The sequence below is a fragment of the Bombina bombina genome, chromosome 10, assembly GCF_027579735.1.
Source record: "Bombina bombina isolate aBomBom1 chromosome 10, aBomBom1.pri, whole genome shotgun sequence".
NCBI classification, from domain to species: domain Eukaryota; kingdom Metazoa; phylum Chordata; class Amphibia; order Anura; family Bombinatoridae; genus Bombina; species Bombina bombina.
The window spans coordinates 39,713,616-39,732,882 of record NC_069508.1 but is presented as its reverse complement, the minus strand read 5'-3'; the positions used below and the strand labels follow the sequence as shown (position 1 = coordinate 39,732,882).

At 37.0% G+C, this 19,267-nt stretch overlaps 1 protein-coding gene across 1 annotated transcript; it reads left to right on the top strand.

Annotated features, from left to right (window-relative positions):
- Nucleotides 1-336: 336 nt before the first annotated feature.
- On the top strand, nucleotides 337-16,164 carry RPL5 (ribosomal protein L5). Its single transcript, XM_053693994.1, has 8 exons — nucleotides 337-465; nucleotides 1,863-1,932; nucleotides 2,014-2,129; nucleotides 4,226-4,360; nucleotides 8,280-8,482; nucleotides 12,061-12,238; nucleotides 15,707-15,795; nucleotides 15,998-16,164. Exons 1-8 carry the CDS (start codon nucleotides 463-465, stop codon nucleotides 16,098-16,100), a joined length of 897 nt encoding a protein of 298 aa, XP_053549969.1. The 5' UTR covers nucleotides 337-462; the 3' UTR covers nucleotides 16,101-16,164.
- Nucleotides 16,165-19,267: the final 3,103 nt, after the last annotated feature.

Below are 19,267 nucleotides of genomic sequence, written 5' to 3'. Positions count from 1 at the left end.
AAGGTGAACAAACATCCTTGCACAGGCGCGGTTGCAGATTACCTTGAAGTCACATGATCATCTATTTCTATTTGTTATCTTATTATAATATAATAACACACAGCTGCTACAAAAGCAAACGAGCTGCTGTTCCTTTATATAATACTAATATATCTTGTTTAATTGATATAGTTTGTCAAAAGCATTTACAAACCTTATGTATAATAAAAATATAAATACGTGGCCCTAACTCACTTTTATAGAAAGCCCCTAGTATTTCCGACTTCCGGACAGCAGGTGGCAGCATACTTTATAAACACACGTCTTCTCCTCTTGCAGGATCCTTCTCTTTTCGCATCTCGACAGACCGCAGCCTACTTACTGCGCAGGCGCACCACGCACGGCCTTTTCCCAGTCCTCCAGCGCCCTTACGTTGCGCTGTGACTCTCCGGTCCTCACCCCGACGGGACAAATCGCGGCGAAATGGTCAGTAAACCGGAGTAATTTACCCAACAATAAATACATACATGTTCCCTACTATGTGCTGTGCGGTTTGATGCCGCTGACATTGTTTTAATGATGAGGATGGTGTTGGATAGAAATAGGAGATCTGCAGGGTTCCAGCGTGGCCTAATGGCTGCTGTTCCGCTCACTAGCTGGCTCCTTCCTGACTGCTGCTGCTGCTTCCCACGAACAGTCACATAATAAAATTAGTTATGTTAACCTTCCTGCGTGGGTTAAATACAAGTGTAATTGCGCATTTCCAATAACAAACATAACTGCACTGTTAGTGTCCCTATATTACCTCTATATAAATGCTTATTATTGGAGTTACATGAACTTTAGCAATGCTTAAGGCACTTTCCCTTGATTGTGGACTAGGATAACTATTTTTTAGCTACTTTGAAGGTGAATTGTATACATTAAATGCATAATCTTCTGACTGTAAATGCAATAGGTACAACATTACAGTACTGCATCTTTTGTATGGCTTGTGACAAGCTGTCACTATTGGGGATCTCACCTGATGTCATGTATATGTGTTATTGTATAAAAGTTTATTAAATATTGTTTAATTGTAGGAGTCTAACTTGTATCGTTTTTTTAATGCTTGGTACTCTTTTTTTCTCAACACACATTTTATGGTCCTGGGAATTTACTATAACAATTAAGTTTAAATAGAGACCTGTGTAGCTGGAAATAGCTAATTCCTTTAACTGTTGGAAATACTGCCTGTCTCTGAGCTCTTAAAGGGATACTAAACACCATTTTTTTTCTTTCATGATTCCATTTCTAATTTACTCCTATTAATTTTTCTTCTCATGCTATCTTGATTTGAAAAAGCAGTACTGTAAGCTTTAGAGCTGGCCCATTTTTTGTTCAGCACCTGGGTAGCACTTGCTGATTTGTGGCTAAATGTAGCAAACCAATCAGCAAGCACTACCCAGGTGCTGAACTAAAAATGGGCCGATTCCTAACCTTTCATTACTGATTTTTCAAATCAAGATAACATGAGAACAAAAAAATTAATAGGAAAATAGAAAGTTGCTTAAAATTGCATGCTCTATCTGAATCACGAAAGAAAAAAAATTGGGGTTAGTATCAATTTAATGTAGTTAACTTAAACCCCTTAAATTCAGCTGGTCTATAGGGCTTTCCAACTAAGAAAAAAAAATAGTGCCATACTATTGGTGCTTTTTTCCTTTCATTAAAGGTATAAGACTCACAGTCCTGTGTAGTTATAAAGTATACGTCATGCTGAACGCTAGTGTTATATTGTGAGATATCTCCCATAAGTGTAGGGAACATGCTTTTATAAATCTCAGCTCTTCATACATCTTTTGGTGGTGTATAAACTTATTACTCATGCTTTCCCTCTATAGGGGTTTGTTAAAGTTGTCAAGAACAAGGCTTACTTCAAGAGGTACCAGGTCAAGTTCCGCAGAAGGAGAGGTTAGTAAGCTTGTTCAGTGTTGCAGGTGATTATGGTTTTTTCTTTGCTACAGTGATTTACTTTTATTTTTTGTTTTCTAGAGGGCAAGACTGACTACTATGCTCGCAAGCGCTTGGTCATCCAGGACAAGAACAAATACAATACACCCAAGTACAGGATGATTGTCCGTGTCACTAATAGAGACATCATCTGCCAGGTATCTTCTCAACTCATTTGTGTTTGTGATGTTTCACTGAAATCTTTTAGTCAAAGTAAACATTGAAGTGGCTGTCTGATGTTGGTTATGATGAAAGGACAGAAACCTTGTAATTATAATACTCCTCTCTAGGCTTCTTGCTGTCATTCTGTTAAAGAGTTTGCATGGTCTTGCAGTATCTTATCAGCTGTGCTGGTGCCAATTAGGGATGGATATGTAGCAGGGTTAAGCTTGTGCAGTTTGCACTACCACTGTTTGAAATAGAAAAAACAAATGGTTAAACTAGTAAACGGTCTGTATGTGTGTGTGTGTGTGTGTGTAAAAAAGAGAACCGCTCAACCTGGGAACGATCAGTATCATAGGTTAGTTACCATCCTGGGTGCAGTCTCTTTTTGTTCAACATGTGCCTTTCGCAGAGTACAACTTTCCTGTAGTATATCAGTGTGGTTCTGACTAAATACATTCCACTCTAGACATACCAGTCAATCCCTCTCTGAACGAGAGAAACTGCAAACACTGAGACATAAGTTTCGGCCTAGTGAGGGCCACGTCTGAGGTGCAGCCTTATCCCTCTAAGCAGATTGAGCAACGGGTCTACGTCTGGTTTCCCACATCACTCTTGGGGAGACTTCCCTCAGGGTCATAAGTTCTTCTCCGTGAAAGGCACAGTTTGAGCAAAAAGAGGCTGCTTCTAGGGTGGTATCTAGCCATAGAACAAGCTATTACACTATTCATTTCCTGGTTGAGTGCGTCTTTTTGTGTATGTATGTCACAATCTGTTTAATGTACCTTTTTTAATGATTAAAGCCTAAATCCATTCACAATTAAACTTTCATGATTCAGGTAGAGCATGCCATTTTAAGCAACTTTATAATTTACTGCTATCAATTTTTTTTTCTTCGTTCTGGTATCTTTATTTTAAAAAGCTGGAATTTAAGCTTAGGAGCTAGCCCATTTTTGGTTCAGAACCTGGGTAGCACTTTCTGATTGGATGGCTACATTTAGACACCAATCAGCAAGCGCTACCCAGGTGCTGAACCAAAAATGGGCCGCCTTCTGTTTACTTTCCAGCTTTTTTAAATTAAAGATACCAAAACAAAGAAATTGATAATAGAAGTAAATTAGTAAATTTTGCTCAAAATAGCATGATCTATCTGAATCATGAAAGTTAGTTTTTGACTAGACTATCTCTTTAACATGAATTATTCATTTAGATTGTTAAATCCACATTAGCTCTGATTTTATCTTTTTAAGCCAGGTCTCCTAAATATTATACACGTATTTAGTCCTGTCGGGTTCTGTAAATACATTTACAAGCAAATACAGTTGTTGTTGCTTTGTGAATAGATAGCCCCAGCCTTCTTTTAAAGTGACCTACTGAAATTAGATTTTATACCTGCCTGTGTACAGGAAGCTCAACATTGAGTAACCATTAAGGGCAGCTTAAAATCGTACTGATCAAGTTAATATAACAATGCTTGTAAGAAAAAAAAGTTAGATGGGCACTTTCATTTATCAAAATCATTAACGCTAAATTATATAATATACGTACACATTGCACTGTTCCTCTGCCCGTAACGCATAGTCTGTCTGTTCAATGGCAAATCATGCTGTAGCCAATTGTATTGCGCCCCCTTTCGTATCCACCAAGTTAATAACTCCACCTGATTTGAATGCCAAAGGGGGCGCGATAAGATTGGCTACAGCGTGATTTGTCATTGAACAGAGACAATGCGTTACGGGCGGAGGAACAGTGCAATGCATAACATGAAAGGTCAATTATTTATATAATTTATCATTTACAATGATTTTGATGAAGTGCCCATTATCTACTTACAAATATTAATATAATCGATTAACTTTACCGTTGCTTTAAACTGTTTTTTGAGTAACTGGTTCAGTTGTCCACAAATCAGTTTGTTCTACTTTCATCTAATCTGTCAAATTAATTTTGACCGAGACTAACCATGGAATATCCCATATAAAAAAAATAGTGCTATAGATGACTGCAGTTTGAGAGTCTAGGAATTTGTAAATGTCCACTTTTTATGTAAATCTTCAACATTTTTCTCTTTATATTTTCTGACTTTTTTTAGATTGCTTATGCCAGAATTGAAGGAGACATGATAGTTGGTGCTGCTTATTCTCATGAGCTGCCAAAATACGGAATCAAATGTGGGCTCACCAACTATGCCGCAGCTTACTGTACAGGCCTGCTGCTGGCTCGCAGGGTAAGTGACTGTTTTATACTAGCGCATGCAGGATATTGGCTAAAGAAATGCAAGATCTTAGTTACCTTAAAAGTTCACTAGTTTTATTGATTGAGGCTCATTACTCAAACTAAGAGTAACGTTATCTAAATGAATTATCCTCATACTTTTAACTCTTCAGGGCATCAGTGTGCACAAGGAGCAGTAATTGTTTTTTTTAATTTAACTGTTTAACGTGACTTCGCATTGTGCTCATGAGAGAATTCTTCCATAGTCTCCAATGGGAGCCTCATTCTCATGCCGTCAGACACTGCATGAGAACCTAGCACAGCTAAGGGTATAAGTCACGCAGCAGATCTTAAAGGGATAGGAAAGTCAAAATGAAACCTGCATGATTCAGATAGAGCAGGTCATTTTTAAGACTTTTTTACATTCACTCTAATTGCAAATGTGCTTCGTTCTCTTGGTATCCCTTGTTGAAAATAAATACGCACATATCCTACACTAGTTGCTGATTGGTGCCTGCACACATTTGTCTCTTGTGATTGGCTAGCTAGATGTGTTTAGCTAGCTGCAATAGAGCAATGCTGTTCCTTCAGCAAAGGATAGCAAGAGAATTAAGGAAATGTAATAGAAGCAAATTGGAAAGTTGTTCAAAATTGTATGTTCTATCCAAATCATGAATGGAAAATCTTGGGGTTTCCTGTTACTTTAAATTATATATGAATATATAATTACTTTTTATTTTTTCTAACATACTACACCTGTCAACTTTAACCCATTAACTGCTTTGTGCAGTTATGCTTTAAAAAAATAAGAATGCTCATGGTTTTTCATTTTAAAACCCTACACCACTGTATTTTCAGGACATTAGTGCAATTTAGAAAATGTATCCAGAGATTTGATCTTTGGTTAATGTTTGGAGCGCTAATTGCTACCACAAGCTTGCAGTAGCAATAACCAGCCACTTGTAATGGCTGGTTATTTATTGCGCGTCTGTTAATGGGTGAAATTTGCTCATTTACAGGTACGCAATAAATTAGCGCTCCACTGGTAATCTAGTCCTGAATTGGTTTGGACAAATGCTGTAAGGGGATTCAAGAATGTACAGTATGTCTTGTAAATGCAAAGATTAACCTAAATTAAAGGGACACTCTCATAATTCAGATAAGGGCATGCAATTTTAAACAACTTTTCAATTTACTTTTATCAAACTTGCTTTGTTCTTTTGGTGGGATTTGTTGAAAGCTAAACCTAGGTAGGCTTAAGCTAATTTCTAAACTCTTGAAGGCTGCCTCTTATCTCCGTGCATTTTGACAGTTTTTCACATTTAGACACTTCTAGTTCATGCAGGCCATAAAAATAAAAATTGTGCTCACTCCCCTGAAGTTATTTGAGTCTGCACTGATTGGCTAAAGTGCAAGTCTGTCAAAAGAACTGAGATAAGAGAAGTCTGCAAGTCTTAGCTAAAAGGTAATCACAGGTGAAGTGTATTAATATAACCATGTTAGTTATGCAAAACTGGGTAATGGGTACTAAAGGGATTATGTTTTTAAACAAATTCTGGAGTAAACTGTCCCTTTTTAAGCTTTTATGATTCAGAGCAATCAATTCTTCTCTTGGTATTGTGTGGAAAAACATAACTGAATAGGTTCAGAAGCCACAATGCACTGCTGGGAGGCAGCTGTTGTCTGTCTTACCAGATGAGTTCCGCTAGGCCAGGGGTCTGCAAACTTGCCTCTTCAGATGTTTGGAACTACATTTCCCATGATGCTTAGACATTCTTTAGGCTGTCTAAGCATCATGGGAAATGTAGTTCCAAAACATCAGGAGAGCCAAGGTCGCTAACCGCTGCCTTGGCCTTAGTAGATCATTGCTATTCTGAATTTTGGCTTTAACCGTTTTGTAGGCGTTAAAGGACCACTGCTAAACACGGTAGAATTGCATAATTAATACATGAACAATAAAGACAATGCAAAAGCACTTTGTTTTAACTTCAAATAAGTGGTAGATATTTTTTTATATATATATTTTTTTGACAAATGTCAGTTACATTTTCTTTATGCATCATGTGACAGCCAACAGCCAATCACAAAATGCATATTCATATATGCTCAGTTTTCCACATGCTCAATAAGAGCTGGTGCCTCAAAGTGCTCATATGAAGAGTGTGCATTTAGATAATGGAAGTGAATTGGAAAGTTGTTTAAAATCCTGAGTTTAATTTTGACTTGACTGTCCCTTTAAAGGGACATGAAACCCACATTTTTTCTTCATGATTTAGAAAGAGCATGCAATTTTATACAACTTTCCAATTTACTCCTGTTATCTAATTTAGTTCATTCTCTTGATATCCTTTGCTGAAAGTATATCTAGATAGGATTAGTAGCTGCACATAGATGCCTTGTGATTGGCTCACCATGTGCATTGCTATTTCTTAAACAAAGGATATCTAAATGTAGCAAATTAGAAGTAAATTGGAATGTTTAAAATTCTATTCTCTACCTGAATCATGAAAGAGAAATTGATTTGACCGTTCCTTTAACCTGATAGTTGTATTCAAGGAATAGTGCATTAGGGTGTTTTAGAGTTAAATCATTTTCTTTTTGCACTTTGTCCCTTCAAACTTTTATTTCAGTAGGCGACATGGATAGGTTAGATGGGCCGTTTGGTTCTCATCTGCAGTAGGAAGCTGTATATAATGTGAATTTGAGTTTTGATCAGTGTGTAAGGTCCATAACACGTAACCTTATTGTATTGCACCAAATCGGGGAACTTTACAGTGTATATAAAATAGTTGTAGTTTGATTCCTATCTGATTAGATTTACTGTTCAGCCTTACTCCAGGGGTCAGCAACCTTGCACCCCCAGATGTTTGGGAACTACATTTCCCATGATGCTCAGACAGCCTAAAGAGTCTCAGCATCATGGGAAATGTAATTCCAAAACATCTGGGGGCCCAAGGTTTCTGACACTTGCTTTAGTCAGAGGCGATTGTTGGGTGGCTTGTCTGCAGGGTGGACTGTTTCTATTGCCAGCTGCTAGTTAAAGGGACATGCAACCCAAAATAAGTTAACTGATTCAGATAGAACAGACATGCTGACTGAGCATCATGGGAAATGTAGTTCCAAAACCTCTGGAGTGCCAAGTTTGACTGTCAAATAGAGACTACAATTTTCAACATTCCAATTTACTTCTATTTAATTTGCTTCATTCTTTATATCCTTTGAATAAATGTACATGGGTGAGCCAATCACACGAGGCATATGTGCAGCCACCAATCCACAACTACTGAGCTTATTTAGATATGCCTTTAAACAAAGGGATAACAAGGGAATGAAGCAAATTTTATAAATCGCAAAAAAAAAATTTCATGTCCCTTTAAAGGAACAGTCTAGTCCAAAACAAACTTTCATTATTCAGATAGGGCATGTAATTTTAAACATTTTTCAAATTTACATCTATCACCAATTTTGCTTTGTTCTCTTGGTATTCATAGTTGAAAGCTAAACCTAGGAGGTTCATATGCTAATTTCTAAGCCCTTGAAGGCCGCCTCTCATCTCAGGGCATTTTGAGAGTTTTTCACCACTAGAGGCTGTTAGTTCATGTGTTTCATATAGATAACACTGCTCACGCACGTGGAGTTCCTAGGAGTCGGCACTGATTGGCTAAAATGCAAGTCTGTCAAAAGAACTGAAATAAGGGGGCAGTTTGCAGAGGCTTAGATGCAAGGTAATCAGAGGTAAAAAAAAATAAAGATATTAATATAATTGATTATGCAAAACTAGAGAATGGTAATAAAGGGATTATCTATCTTTTAAAACAATAAATATTCTGGTGTAGACTGTCCCTTTAAGGTTGTTCTGCAGAGTTTGTACCACACTAATAGGTTCTGTTAGGTCATTCTTGAGAATACTAATATTGCCAAACTTTATGCAGCTTCTTAACAAGTTTGGCCTTGACAAAATCTATGAAGGCCAAGTGGAAGTGACTGGTGACGAGTACAATGTGGAGAGCATTGATGGTCAACCTGGTGCCTTTTCATGCTACTTGGATGCCGGTCTGACCAGAACTACCACAGGAAACAAAGTATTTGGCGCATTGAAAGGAGCAGTAGATGGCGGCCTCTCCATTCCTCACAGGTGAGTAATGTAGTTTCTGGCACGCTTTTTAAATACCCCAAATCACCACCCCTCCTCTGCATCATCTGATAGCTGCCCACTTTAAAACTTATATTTTTTGTGAGCTGTTTTAACTGTTCTCCAATTGGCGCTCTAGCACTATGGCTTTTTTTTTTTTTCTTGTAGCTAGAGCACCGTACAGTTAGCTCACTAAAAAATATTCTGAAGTGGGCGGCCATAGCATTGGGTTATTAGAATGGCACAGCTAGATTTAAAAGTTAGTTACAGCGCATCTTTATTAGAAGTGATCAATTAAAGGGACATAATACTCATATGCTAAATCACTTGAAACTGATGCAGTTTAACTGTAAAAAGCTGACAGGAAAATATCACCTGAGCATCTCTATATAAAAAAAGGAAGATATTTTACCTCACAATCTCCTCAGCAGAGTAAGTTCTGTGTAAAAAGTTATACTCAGCTTCTCCCAGCTGCAGGTAAAAAAATTTAAAGAAATGAACAGCAGCCAATCAGCATCAGCAGTGCTGAGGTCATGAACTTTTACTGTGATCTCATGAGATTTGACTTGACTCTCATGAGATTTCATTGTAAACTTCCTTTACCTGATTGGTGAAATAAGATGAGAGTGCACAATGCTCATCCCTTCAGATGTCCCAGGACAAACACACTAAAATGCTGCTTAGAAATACTTTACAATGGGAGGTGGCTACTGAGGAACTTTTGAGGTAAAATATCTTTCTTTTTTACATAGAGATGTTCAGGAGATATTTTCTAGTCAGCTTTTTACAGCTATGCTGCATCACTTTCAAGTGTTCAAACATTTGGGTATTATGGCCCTTTAATGTCCATCTAAAATATTGCTTAGATCCTGGACCGGATTTTAAAACCTGTGACGTTTTCCATCACTTAATTTCTAATGCAATATACAATATTTAAATATCTTTGTGATATGTTATACATGTAATGCATATCTGCTTCTAATACAAAATCATCCAAATATCAGTAGTTTGTAAGAACTTCATATGTACTCTAGATATTATAATTTGCATGCCAGGAATACGGCAATGTAACAAATTCAGTATCAATATATTGTAACAAACCAAGAGAACAAAAGTTAAGTCTGCATACTAATATTTTGAAAGCAGCCTTAAAGCAAATTAAATCTTCACCCCTAGCAGTTTGTGTTTTATATATTTATATTATATTTGTTCATGATCCTTTGTGAGGGTCTGAATGTGGAAGTAGACGGCTGCTTGTACCGTTTGGATCTTTTCGGTAAAAGCTCTGAACAGCACAAGCAGCCACCTACTTCTACATTCGAATCCTCACAAAGGAGATATATTTGCTGCTAGATGATGATTCCCTCAGAACTGAGCAAACTGATGTTACTCCACTGTTTCAAGACGGGACTGATAGCAGCAAAAGCAACAATTAAGTTAAAGGGATAGAAAGGTAAAAAATGAAATTAAACATGTTTTCAACATACTTTCATTAGCAAAAATACTAATAGTAATTTTTTATTACTGTTTTTCAGTGGCATATGTTACATGCAACAAGAGCTTCAGGATTCAGACATGTTTTCTTAGAGCTGGCGGTGGTTATTATTGTCAGCAAAGACTTAAAGGACCATTAAAGGGATACTAAACCCAAATTGTTTCTTTCATGATTCAGATGGAGCATGCAATTTTAAGCATTTTTGGGCTCATGCAGTAAACAAGTAGCCTGCCCATTTTCTGTACAGCACCTGGGTAGAGCTTGCTGACTGGTGGCTAAATGTAGTACTATCCAGGGTGCTTAACCAAAAATCGTCCGGCTCCTAAGCTTAAATTTCTTTTTTTTTTTTTTCTCCTCTTTTTTTCCCCCAAATACAGATAGCAAGAAAACGAAGAAATGTGTGAGTAAATTAGAAAGTTGCTTAAAATTGCATACTCTATCTGTATCATGAAAGAAACAAATGGGTTTAGTATCCCTTTAAATGCAGTTCAATTGCATAAATAACAAATGCATAATAAAGACAATGCAATTACTAACTCTGAATTTCAAATAAGCAGATTTTTTTTTTTTGCCGGCCCCTGTATCATTTGACATCCATTAGCCAATCCGTGTGAACTTGTGCACATGCTCAGTAGCTGGTGCCTCCAGAAAGTGTGCATGTAAAAGGTCTGTGCATTATTTGATAATGGTAGTAAATTTAAGTCTCTTAAAACTGCATGCTCTGACCTTAGTGTCCCTTTAAAGGGCCATGCAAGGAAGTATGTTACACAATTAAAGATTCTCCCGTATAGTTATTGTCTAAACGATATTAAATCGCATACCTTATTTTGAAAACAAAGTTGGCAAATTAATAAAATTATAAGCCGTTTATCCCTCCTTTCTCTGTGCCAACCTCAGTCCCCTGTGTGTCCATGCATTTGTATTTAAAATGCAGCTAAGCGCTTATTAGTATAACATTTACATAAGAGAAGCAATTGCACGCTCCTGAACGCATGCGCTTTGTGTACTGTTATATGCACGTGCATACTTTTTTTTTTTTTTTTTTTTTCTACCACTTCTCTCAGGACTAAGTTGCATGTGCGATAAAAATACTTTACTAAAGGCCTGCGTAATCGGAGCGGGATTGTTGGTTATAGTAGTAGTGCAGCAGACCAGAGCACTGTGTCTTCACAGTATAAGCGATGACAGGCGACTTTAACTAGTGCCGCTTTTTCAAAATGTAGCCTGTGCACGCGGCGAGCAAAGCGGAAAATACCGGTGATGTCGCCAGTTATATTTTAGTGATGTGAGCAGTTACTGAACATGCGCAGGAGGTGCGTGCACTCTTACCTATTCCGATAGCAATCATAGGACTGCATAATTCGTTTAAATGAGGGTTTGGAAAAGATTCAGATTTCAAGTGACCAATACAAGGGAACGGCTAATATTTAATAAGTTATTTGATTATCTGCCTGCAGGTAAACTTTGCAAAAGCTTGTAGAAAAAAAATTGCCTTTCATGCCTCTTTAATTTGTGCCATATGAGCCACTACTAACTCTGAGAAGTTGGTGTTTGAATGCTGGTGCACAGGGTGCTAACATATGTCTGTATGCTGCTGATGGTAAAATAACTTTTTGCTAGAAACATTTTTGCTAATGGACATATATTGCAAAAATGCTTCTAGGATAAATTAAAACTCATCTATTCACATCTCAATTTTGACCTTTTCTATCCCTTTAAGTTTATTACAAGTACCTCTAATGGGGCAGACTGTGAGTGGGGTTCTTCCCTCCCTGTCATTATGTTCCTTAAACTATGGCCTATTACTGGCATTTATAGTGCACATAGTTTACGCCTATTTTGTGCACAATTGCAGTACATACCTATGAGTCTGGATGATTGGCTGTCACATGATACAGGAGACAAACTGAAATTTTTTTGGAAAAATCTGCTGATTTAATTTTTTTTTTTAAAGCATTTGATTATGCTGTTCTACTGTATGTAATGTTTCTTTAAAGACGGGATTATATAGTCTAGATTACTGTAGGTTGTGGGCAGTGATCCCTTGGAGAGGAGCGTTTGCTAATCATTTAGTGCTTCTCCCTAGCACCAAGCGTTTCCCTGGCTACGACTGTGAGAGCAAAGAGTTCAACGCTGAAGTCCACCGTAAACACATTATGGGTCAGAACGTGTCTGACTACATGCGCCTTCTAATAGAGGAAGATGAGGATGCGTACAAGAAACAGTTCTCTCAGTACATCAAGAATGGCGTCACAGCAGACCAGGTGAGGGCGTTGTTACTGCATGAGCCAGTAGATGATGATCTTTTATAGATTATAGATGTAATACCTTTTTTATATAGGTTGCAAAGCCAATCCATTGATCTGATGCAATTTTTGTGTTTTGGTCCATAGTGTATGTAGTCTAAATACCGTAAACTATTTGAGTCATATGCACCTTGAAACACTTTGTATTTCCTGGGAGCGTTAGGTGTGCAGGGTGTTATTTTTTTAAGAGGGTGTTTTTTGTTTTTTTTTGTCTAATGGATGTGTCACTGTGCACCAATATTGCTGATTTAGTCAGCCAGTGAGCCATCTGTACCAAGAATGAGTTGATGCAAAGATCCATGTATGGTTTTAGAAGCATTTTAAAGGGATATTGAACCCAATTTTTTTTTCTTTCATGATTAAGAGAGCATTTTTATTACGAATAAAAAGCTTAAACCACTTAAGAAACCTTGTTTGTGGTGTAGGGTGGCTTATTAAATGGGGGTTTGTCATGACTGCTCTAATAATCCTCTGAAATCTATAGGTTTTATTTAAAAAAGCAAAACAAAAAACTGTCAGCCCAAACTAGAGACCAGTAAATGTTAAATCTAGGTTTTAAGGTGGTTTAACTACTTGATAGACTTAAAGGGACATTAAGCAAGTCCCAAAAAAAATTTCATGATTCAAATAGGGCGTGTCATTTTAAACAACTTTCCAGTTTACTGTTACCACCAATTTTGCTTTGTTCTCTTGGTCTTAGTTGAAAGCTAGGAGGTTCATATGCCAACTTAGACCTTGAAGGCCGCCTATAATCTGAATAGTTTTTCACTACTAGAGGGCATTCGTTCATATGTGTCATATAGATAACATTGAGATCACGCACGTGAATTTACTGAGGAGTGAGCACTAATTGGCTAAAATGCAAGTCTGTCAAAAGAACTGAAATAAGGGGGCAGTCTGCAGAGGCTTAGATACAAGATAATTACAGAGGTAAAACGTGTATTTTAACTGTTGGTTATGCAAAACTGGGGAATGGGTAATAAAGGGATTATCTATTTTTTATTTATTTACATTTGAGGTTTAAGTAACACTTGCAAATGGAAATGTATGATTCTCTTTTCTAAGTGTACAATCCATTAGCATCTCAATATAACATAACATGCCTAAAATTAAACAATCAGACTGGGTTTGTGTAGCTGCATAATACTTGTGCATTGGAAAAACCTTTTTTGAATATCCACATTAGAAATATCCCTTTATATGGTAATTCATAATGATAGTTTTCCCTGAGGAAAGTATATCCACTGCTCTTGGAACCAAATTGGAGAGTATGAGGTATTCTAGGTAAAAGGGCTACTTACGGGTCCATTGTAAAAAATGGACAAATATAATGACAATGGAGCCAACAGTATTGATATTTCAGAGGGACCATATGAACTAAGAGTAGACTATAGTTTCTTGGTAGGTCATAAAATGAGGGCGAATAGTTTTCTATAAACCTTCAGATTTAACATTTAAGGGTACAATATGTTACTGTATCTCCCTATATCTAAAGTGAATTTTTTTTTTCCCTCCCACAACCTCTATGTAATGGATTGGATAGAGCACAGAATTTTAAACTTCTGTTAACAATTTTGCTTAGTTGTTTTAAAAGATAGATAACCCCTTTATTACTCTCCCCCGTTTTGCATAACAAGGTTATATTAATATACGTTTTACCTTTCTTATCTCAGTGCTTTGTATCCAATTACTACTGGTTCATAAACTACAGGAGTGAGCACAATGTTATCTATATGAAACTTATGAACTAGCACTGTCTTGCTGTGAAAATCTTATAAAATTCACTGACGAGGCGACCTGCAGTAGTTTTTGGAAATGCTTACTGCAAATCTCTGAGGATGCACTTCTAGGGCTTTCAATAATTCAACTGATCTAGTGAAATAAGTTGATACGATTTTAGGGAAAGATTTTCCTGTTATAAAGTATATTAGAATAACAATGGTCTCCTTTCCATTGAGGTGGCGGTTTGGAAACTGGTGATTTTTTTTTATTTTTTTTTTATCTCCATTAAAGTCTATGAAGAATTTTTGTTCCCACTAGTTTTTAAACTTTACCAACTCAATGCAAACTAGGCCAGTGTCTGTTGTGCATAGCTGGTGAATGGGTAGTAAGGTGTTTATCTTTTTAAATCATAAAAAAAAAAAAAAATCAAGTAGATTGTCTTTTTAAAGATTAAACTTAGCCGGGTAGAATTATGTAGCAGAGTGGGGGCGGTGTAATTTTTATATTACTGGCAGCCAGTCACAAATTTTTATTTTTTTTATCCACCTTTTTATTTTCTGTGATGTGGAGGCTCCCCTCCAAGCAATTAATGTAGGGTTCCCCTCTAGTTTATATTCCACAGTTTAGGGCCCCATCCCTTCCTCTCCCCCGCTTAATTCTTTTGACAGAGCTAGTTTGTGTACCATAAAGAAAACATTGTGTGCACTCTATGGAGAATGGGTTCACAAGAACCAGCACTTAATGGCTAAAAATCTAAATGGTAAAAATCTAAAAAACAAAGCACTGAGACAAGGGGCAAGTCTGCAGGGGCTTAAAGGTAATTCTAGAGGTAAAAAGTGTATTAATGTAAGTGTTGGTTATGCAAAACAGGGGAATGGATGATAAAGGGATTATCAATCTGTTTAAACAAAAAACATTTTAAAGTAGACTGTCCCTTTTTTAGTTGAAAAATGTTTATGGAGTCGTATCTTGTAAAAGTAGATATTTATTGAATTAAATTTTTATATAAAAGTCCTTTACTAATACTCCTTTTTGTAAAATTCTGTCCTTCCTTAAAGGGACATAAAACAAGTTGGATAGAGACAAAATATGATTTACTTTACCTGGAAATGTATACTGCAGTGCCTTACCATTAACGCTTTTTAGTTTTAGCTCTAACCCCACACACACAATTTCCTTCTATGGCTGTATCATTTGGTAGAATGCAAAAGTGCATAGGGATTATCTGCTGGAGCATACCTAAAAGCTGTGAACAGTTGAAATACTATACCTGTGTCTAAACATTGATAAGGGGGTGGGGGTGGAGTTGGCTTCTCCAGGCAGCCTAGCTATGCAATTCATTTTGTTTATTTTTGAAAAATTATTTTTAAATACTTGCAAGTTGCCAGCAATTTTTTAAAAACATTTTTTTAATTCAAACTATTTTTAATTAGCCCTTTTATATGAACAGATCTCAACTTGTTTTATGTGCCTTTTTAAAAGTGCAGAATTTCATTTTAACAGAGGTTTCTAAGTACTACTTTTGGATCGCATAACTAGGCTAACTTGAATAAATGAGGGGTATATTTAGATATCTCTTAGCAATGTGTAGCCTGAACATAAACTAGTAAAATGCATATTGTGAAACCTTCCATGTTTTTGCAACTGCTCTATATGAGCGTTGCATGACTTTAAAATTTACTGTGATTTTCTTTTTGTTTCTAGATTGAAGAAATTTACAAAAAGGCCCATGCTACCATTCGAGAGAATCCTGTACATGAAAAGAAACCCAAGAAAGAAGTTAAAAAGAAGAGGTATTATATTGAGAGATATAGATAGATATAGACAGTTGTGAGAAATTTTAATGATTAATTTGAATCTTTATGGAAACTATACACGTTGCCATATGTAAAGTTTTGCGTTCTTTTCTATGTCGGGGCGCATTGCATTGTAGACCTATATATTGTGACTGCACGGACTGTTACATACTTACATTGTCTCCTTTCATCCCCCTAGGTGGAATCGTGCCAAAATGTCTCTGGCACAGAGGAAAGACCGCGTTGCACAGAAAAAAGCAAGTTTCCTCAGAGCTCAGGAGAAAGCTGCTGCTGACAGTTAGACTTAAGCATCAGGCAATTTTCTATGAGAGTCTTGGAATACTACAAATAAATATATTGACACAATGTGGCTTGTGTTTTTTGTTTTCTCATAACCAGTGGGGAAAATTTGAATCAAAACTGCATGCAAACAAATCTATAGAGGTATAGTCAATAATTTAAATTGAGTGTGCCATTTTCTTTCCTATGACATGGAGTCCACAACGTCATTCCAATTACTAGTGGGATATTCAACTCCTGGCCAGCAGGATGAGGCAAAGAGCCCCACAGCAAAGCTGTTGAGTGTAACTTCCCTTCTCCATAATCCCCAGTCATTCTCTTTGCCTCTGTCAATGGAGGATGTGCGAAGTCGGTGCCTGAAGATTTTAATCCTTTTAGGAGTACTTTTCCCTGCAAGCAAGGATTGGGGTAATGCTGTGTCCATGGCAATCTCTTGAGTAAGAGTAATGGTGGCTGATAGCAGTTAGAAAGCGGCGAGGTTGTCTTTGCTTTATTTCTAACATTATTGCTACCTCTTCAGAGAGCCAGGGTTGGTTATTCTGTTCTTTATTTTACTTTCAGGTCCCTGTCAGCGGCCGGATGAGGCTGGCAGACCTGCAGCTGCTGTAATGCCCCACACAGCAGAGGACTCTAGAGGGTAAGTCCTTTCTTATTTATCAGGAAGGAAGTCAGGGACCTGCTACCCTCAGGAAGAGTGTATGTATTGTATTTATATTCACAAATTTGGGATATTTTGCGGCGGGGCACATTGATGAAAATCGGTCACAAAGATTTATGCCGCCTTTTAGCCTACCTACGAGTCTTAGTGGTCAGACTCGGGCTTTTCAGTATGTGGGATCCAGAGTTGAGGGGCCTTATGGGCTTAATTATCCCTCAGCAGCTGTCTAATAAATACAGAGGAGGACAATGCCGTTAAGTGTCTGCCTTTTTAAATTTCTTTATGGGAAATTTACAAGGGATTTGAGCGACTGTGAGACTACCCATGTTAATAAGGGTTCCTTTCATATGATCAGTTTTCCTGGACAGTCAGGGACTTTTATTCTGTGCAATAGGAGGAGAGGGTTCCAGCAGTATTTAGGATCGGTACATTAAAGTACCGTAATGTCTAAGTTCAGAGTTTAACAAAACGGCCACTAAGCGGATGCAAATTTTTAAAATCTGAAATTTTGAAGCCGGCGATGTAAGGCGGGCTAAACAGGTGCTCAATGTGTATGTACTCTACTGTGTGTTTTTGCGAGATTAAACACGCGCTGTAAGTACTACACAGTTCCCTGAGATTCATGTATCCTAGTAAGGATAGCAGAATATGGTGGTGTATATGGCTGCACATTGCATTCCTGAGAGTGGAGGATAGTAGCTAAGTCCTAATCAGTGGCTTTTCTCTCCGGTATGTTGATCGGTTTACTATCAGGCAATTGCGCCTTAAGCCTTTTTAGCCCTGCTCTCTCGCACCTGCTTTAGGCTGATTTGTATATAGGGTGTGTTTTATTTTAACCCTGTGGTGTCAGGGTTATTTTGGAGAGAGCTGGGAGTATTTGATTTACTACTTTAACAGTTTAAGTCTTTGGGGTTATGTGACCAAGTGTTTAAGTGCATGTACTTGTGGTCCCCTTTAACTTTTTTTTTTTTTTGTAATATCCTCATGGAGTCTACCCTGCAGACCAGTCTACATACATTTGGCTCCGTATAAAAAAAAGTGTATCTTACATTTTAATCTGCCACCATCTAGTGGCAGCTGAGGGGATTTTTTTTATCATTTTTCCTCATTGCCTGCTGTTAGCCCATTGCTAGTACAGTGGTCTGTTTAATTTGCCAATGTGTGGGCATAATCATGTTCTCTGGGTTGAGTTCATGTAGAAGCTCTATATTTAACTTGATAGGCTAAGGATCCTTTGAACATTTGTTCTCTGCTTTTGCCTCCTAGTATTGCTTATTTATATTCAATTTATTGTTGGGTATGGGCCTGAGGATAGCCTATTCATTATTTTTTATTTTTTATTTTTTTTATGGTAACCTAATAGGCATTCAAATATTTGTTGGAATTTTAGGTGTTATGTTTGTACAGTTTATTTTTCTGTACCCTAAAGCAGTGATTTTTAACCTTTTTTTTGCTGTGGCACACTTTTTTACATTAAAAAATCCTGTGGCACACCACCATCCCAAAATTTTAAAAAAAAATCACACGTAGCCTAATACAGTGTATGTATATATGTATGTGTATATATATATACTGTATGTATTGTGCTGTTATGCCATGCCTCCTACAAACTACTCCTGCACTGGGAGTAAAAAACAAGCAAAGTTTAAAAAAATATGTCGCACTGTTGTCAGTCTGCCGTAGCACACCTGAGGATCTCTCACGGCACACTAGTGTGCCACGGCACACTGGTTGAAAAACACTGCCCTAAAGAAACTATCTGTGATTGCTTAGCTGTGGCTGCCATCTTGTGGCAGTTTATGGTAATTTGGCTTCTGCAGATCTTCTTTACAGGAAAGAATAAGTTTATTCTTTTTTTTTCTACTACTCCGCAGATAGGATGCTTGCTTCTGGTTTAGAGGTTAATCCTGGGGATGGTGTCAATTTAAGCCTTTTCCCCAATGTTTACAACCATTTGGTGGTTGTTTAAAGTGTAAACTTTTAAGGTTTTTTTCTCTCTCAGGTATAAGGGTACAATACCTTGTCTATAAGATTATAGGTATTATGTAATATGCTTTCAATATACTTTACTTAAGACGTTTCCATATTTTTTTTTTAATTCTTTTTGAGACATGTGGATACATAGTCATATCAACGTAACCTCACAATTCTCAGCTCTTTTTATACAAGATATATCTTAAATCGTTAATGTGCAATACAATCGTATGCGATTATATCTTAAATCGTGAGTGTGCAATACTATCATAGATCATCATTTTCATCATTCCATCAGTTTGTATCGCATCAATATTTTACAATGCAGGGCTCTAAAGTTATCAGTAGTTCACATGCATCTATCCCTCATATTTTGTATTTTTATGGAGAGACAGGTATCTTTCAACATTCCTTAACTTACTAACAGACTAACCTTGTAACTAACCTATCTGACTAATTAAACTACTTAGGTTATACGATCATATTCTCAGTCTGCTACTTATTCTGGAATATTTCGATGGTCCAGCACCAAGGGGG

Excerpts from the sequence above, each read along its gene's own strand:
- RPL5 (XM_053693994.1), top strand. Across the intron at positions 1,933-2,013 it reads CAAGTTCCGCAGAAGGAGAG|AGGGCAAGACTGACTACTAT; the intron begins GTTAGTAAGCTT and ends TTTGTTTTCTAG. Across the intron at positions 8,483-12,060 it reads GGCCTCTCCATTCCTCACAG|CACCAAGCGTTTCCCTGGCT; the intron begins GTGAGTAATGTA and ends GCTTCTCCCTAG.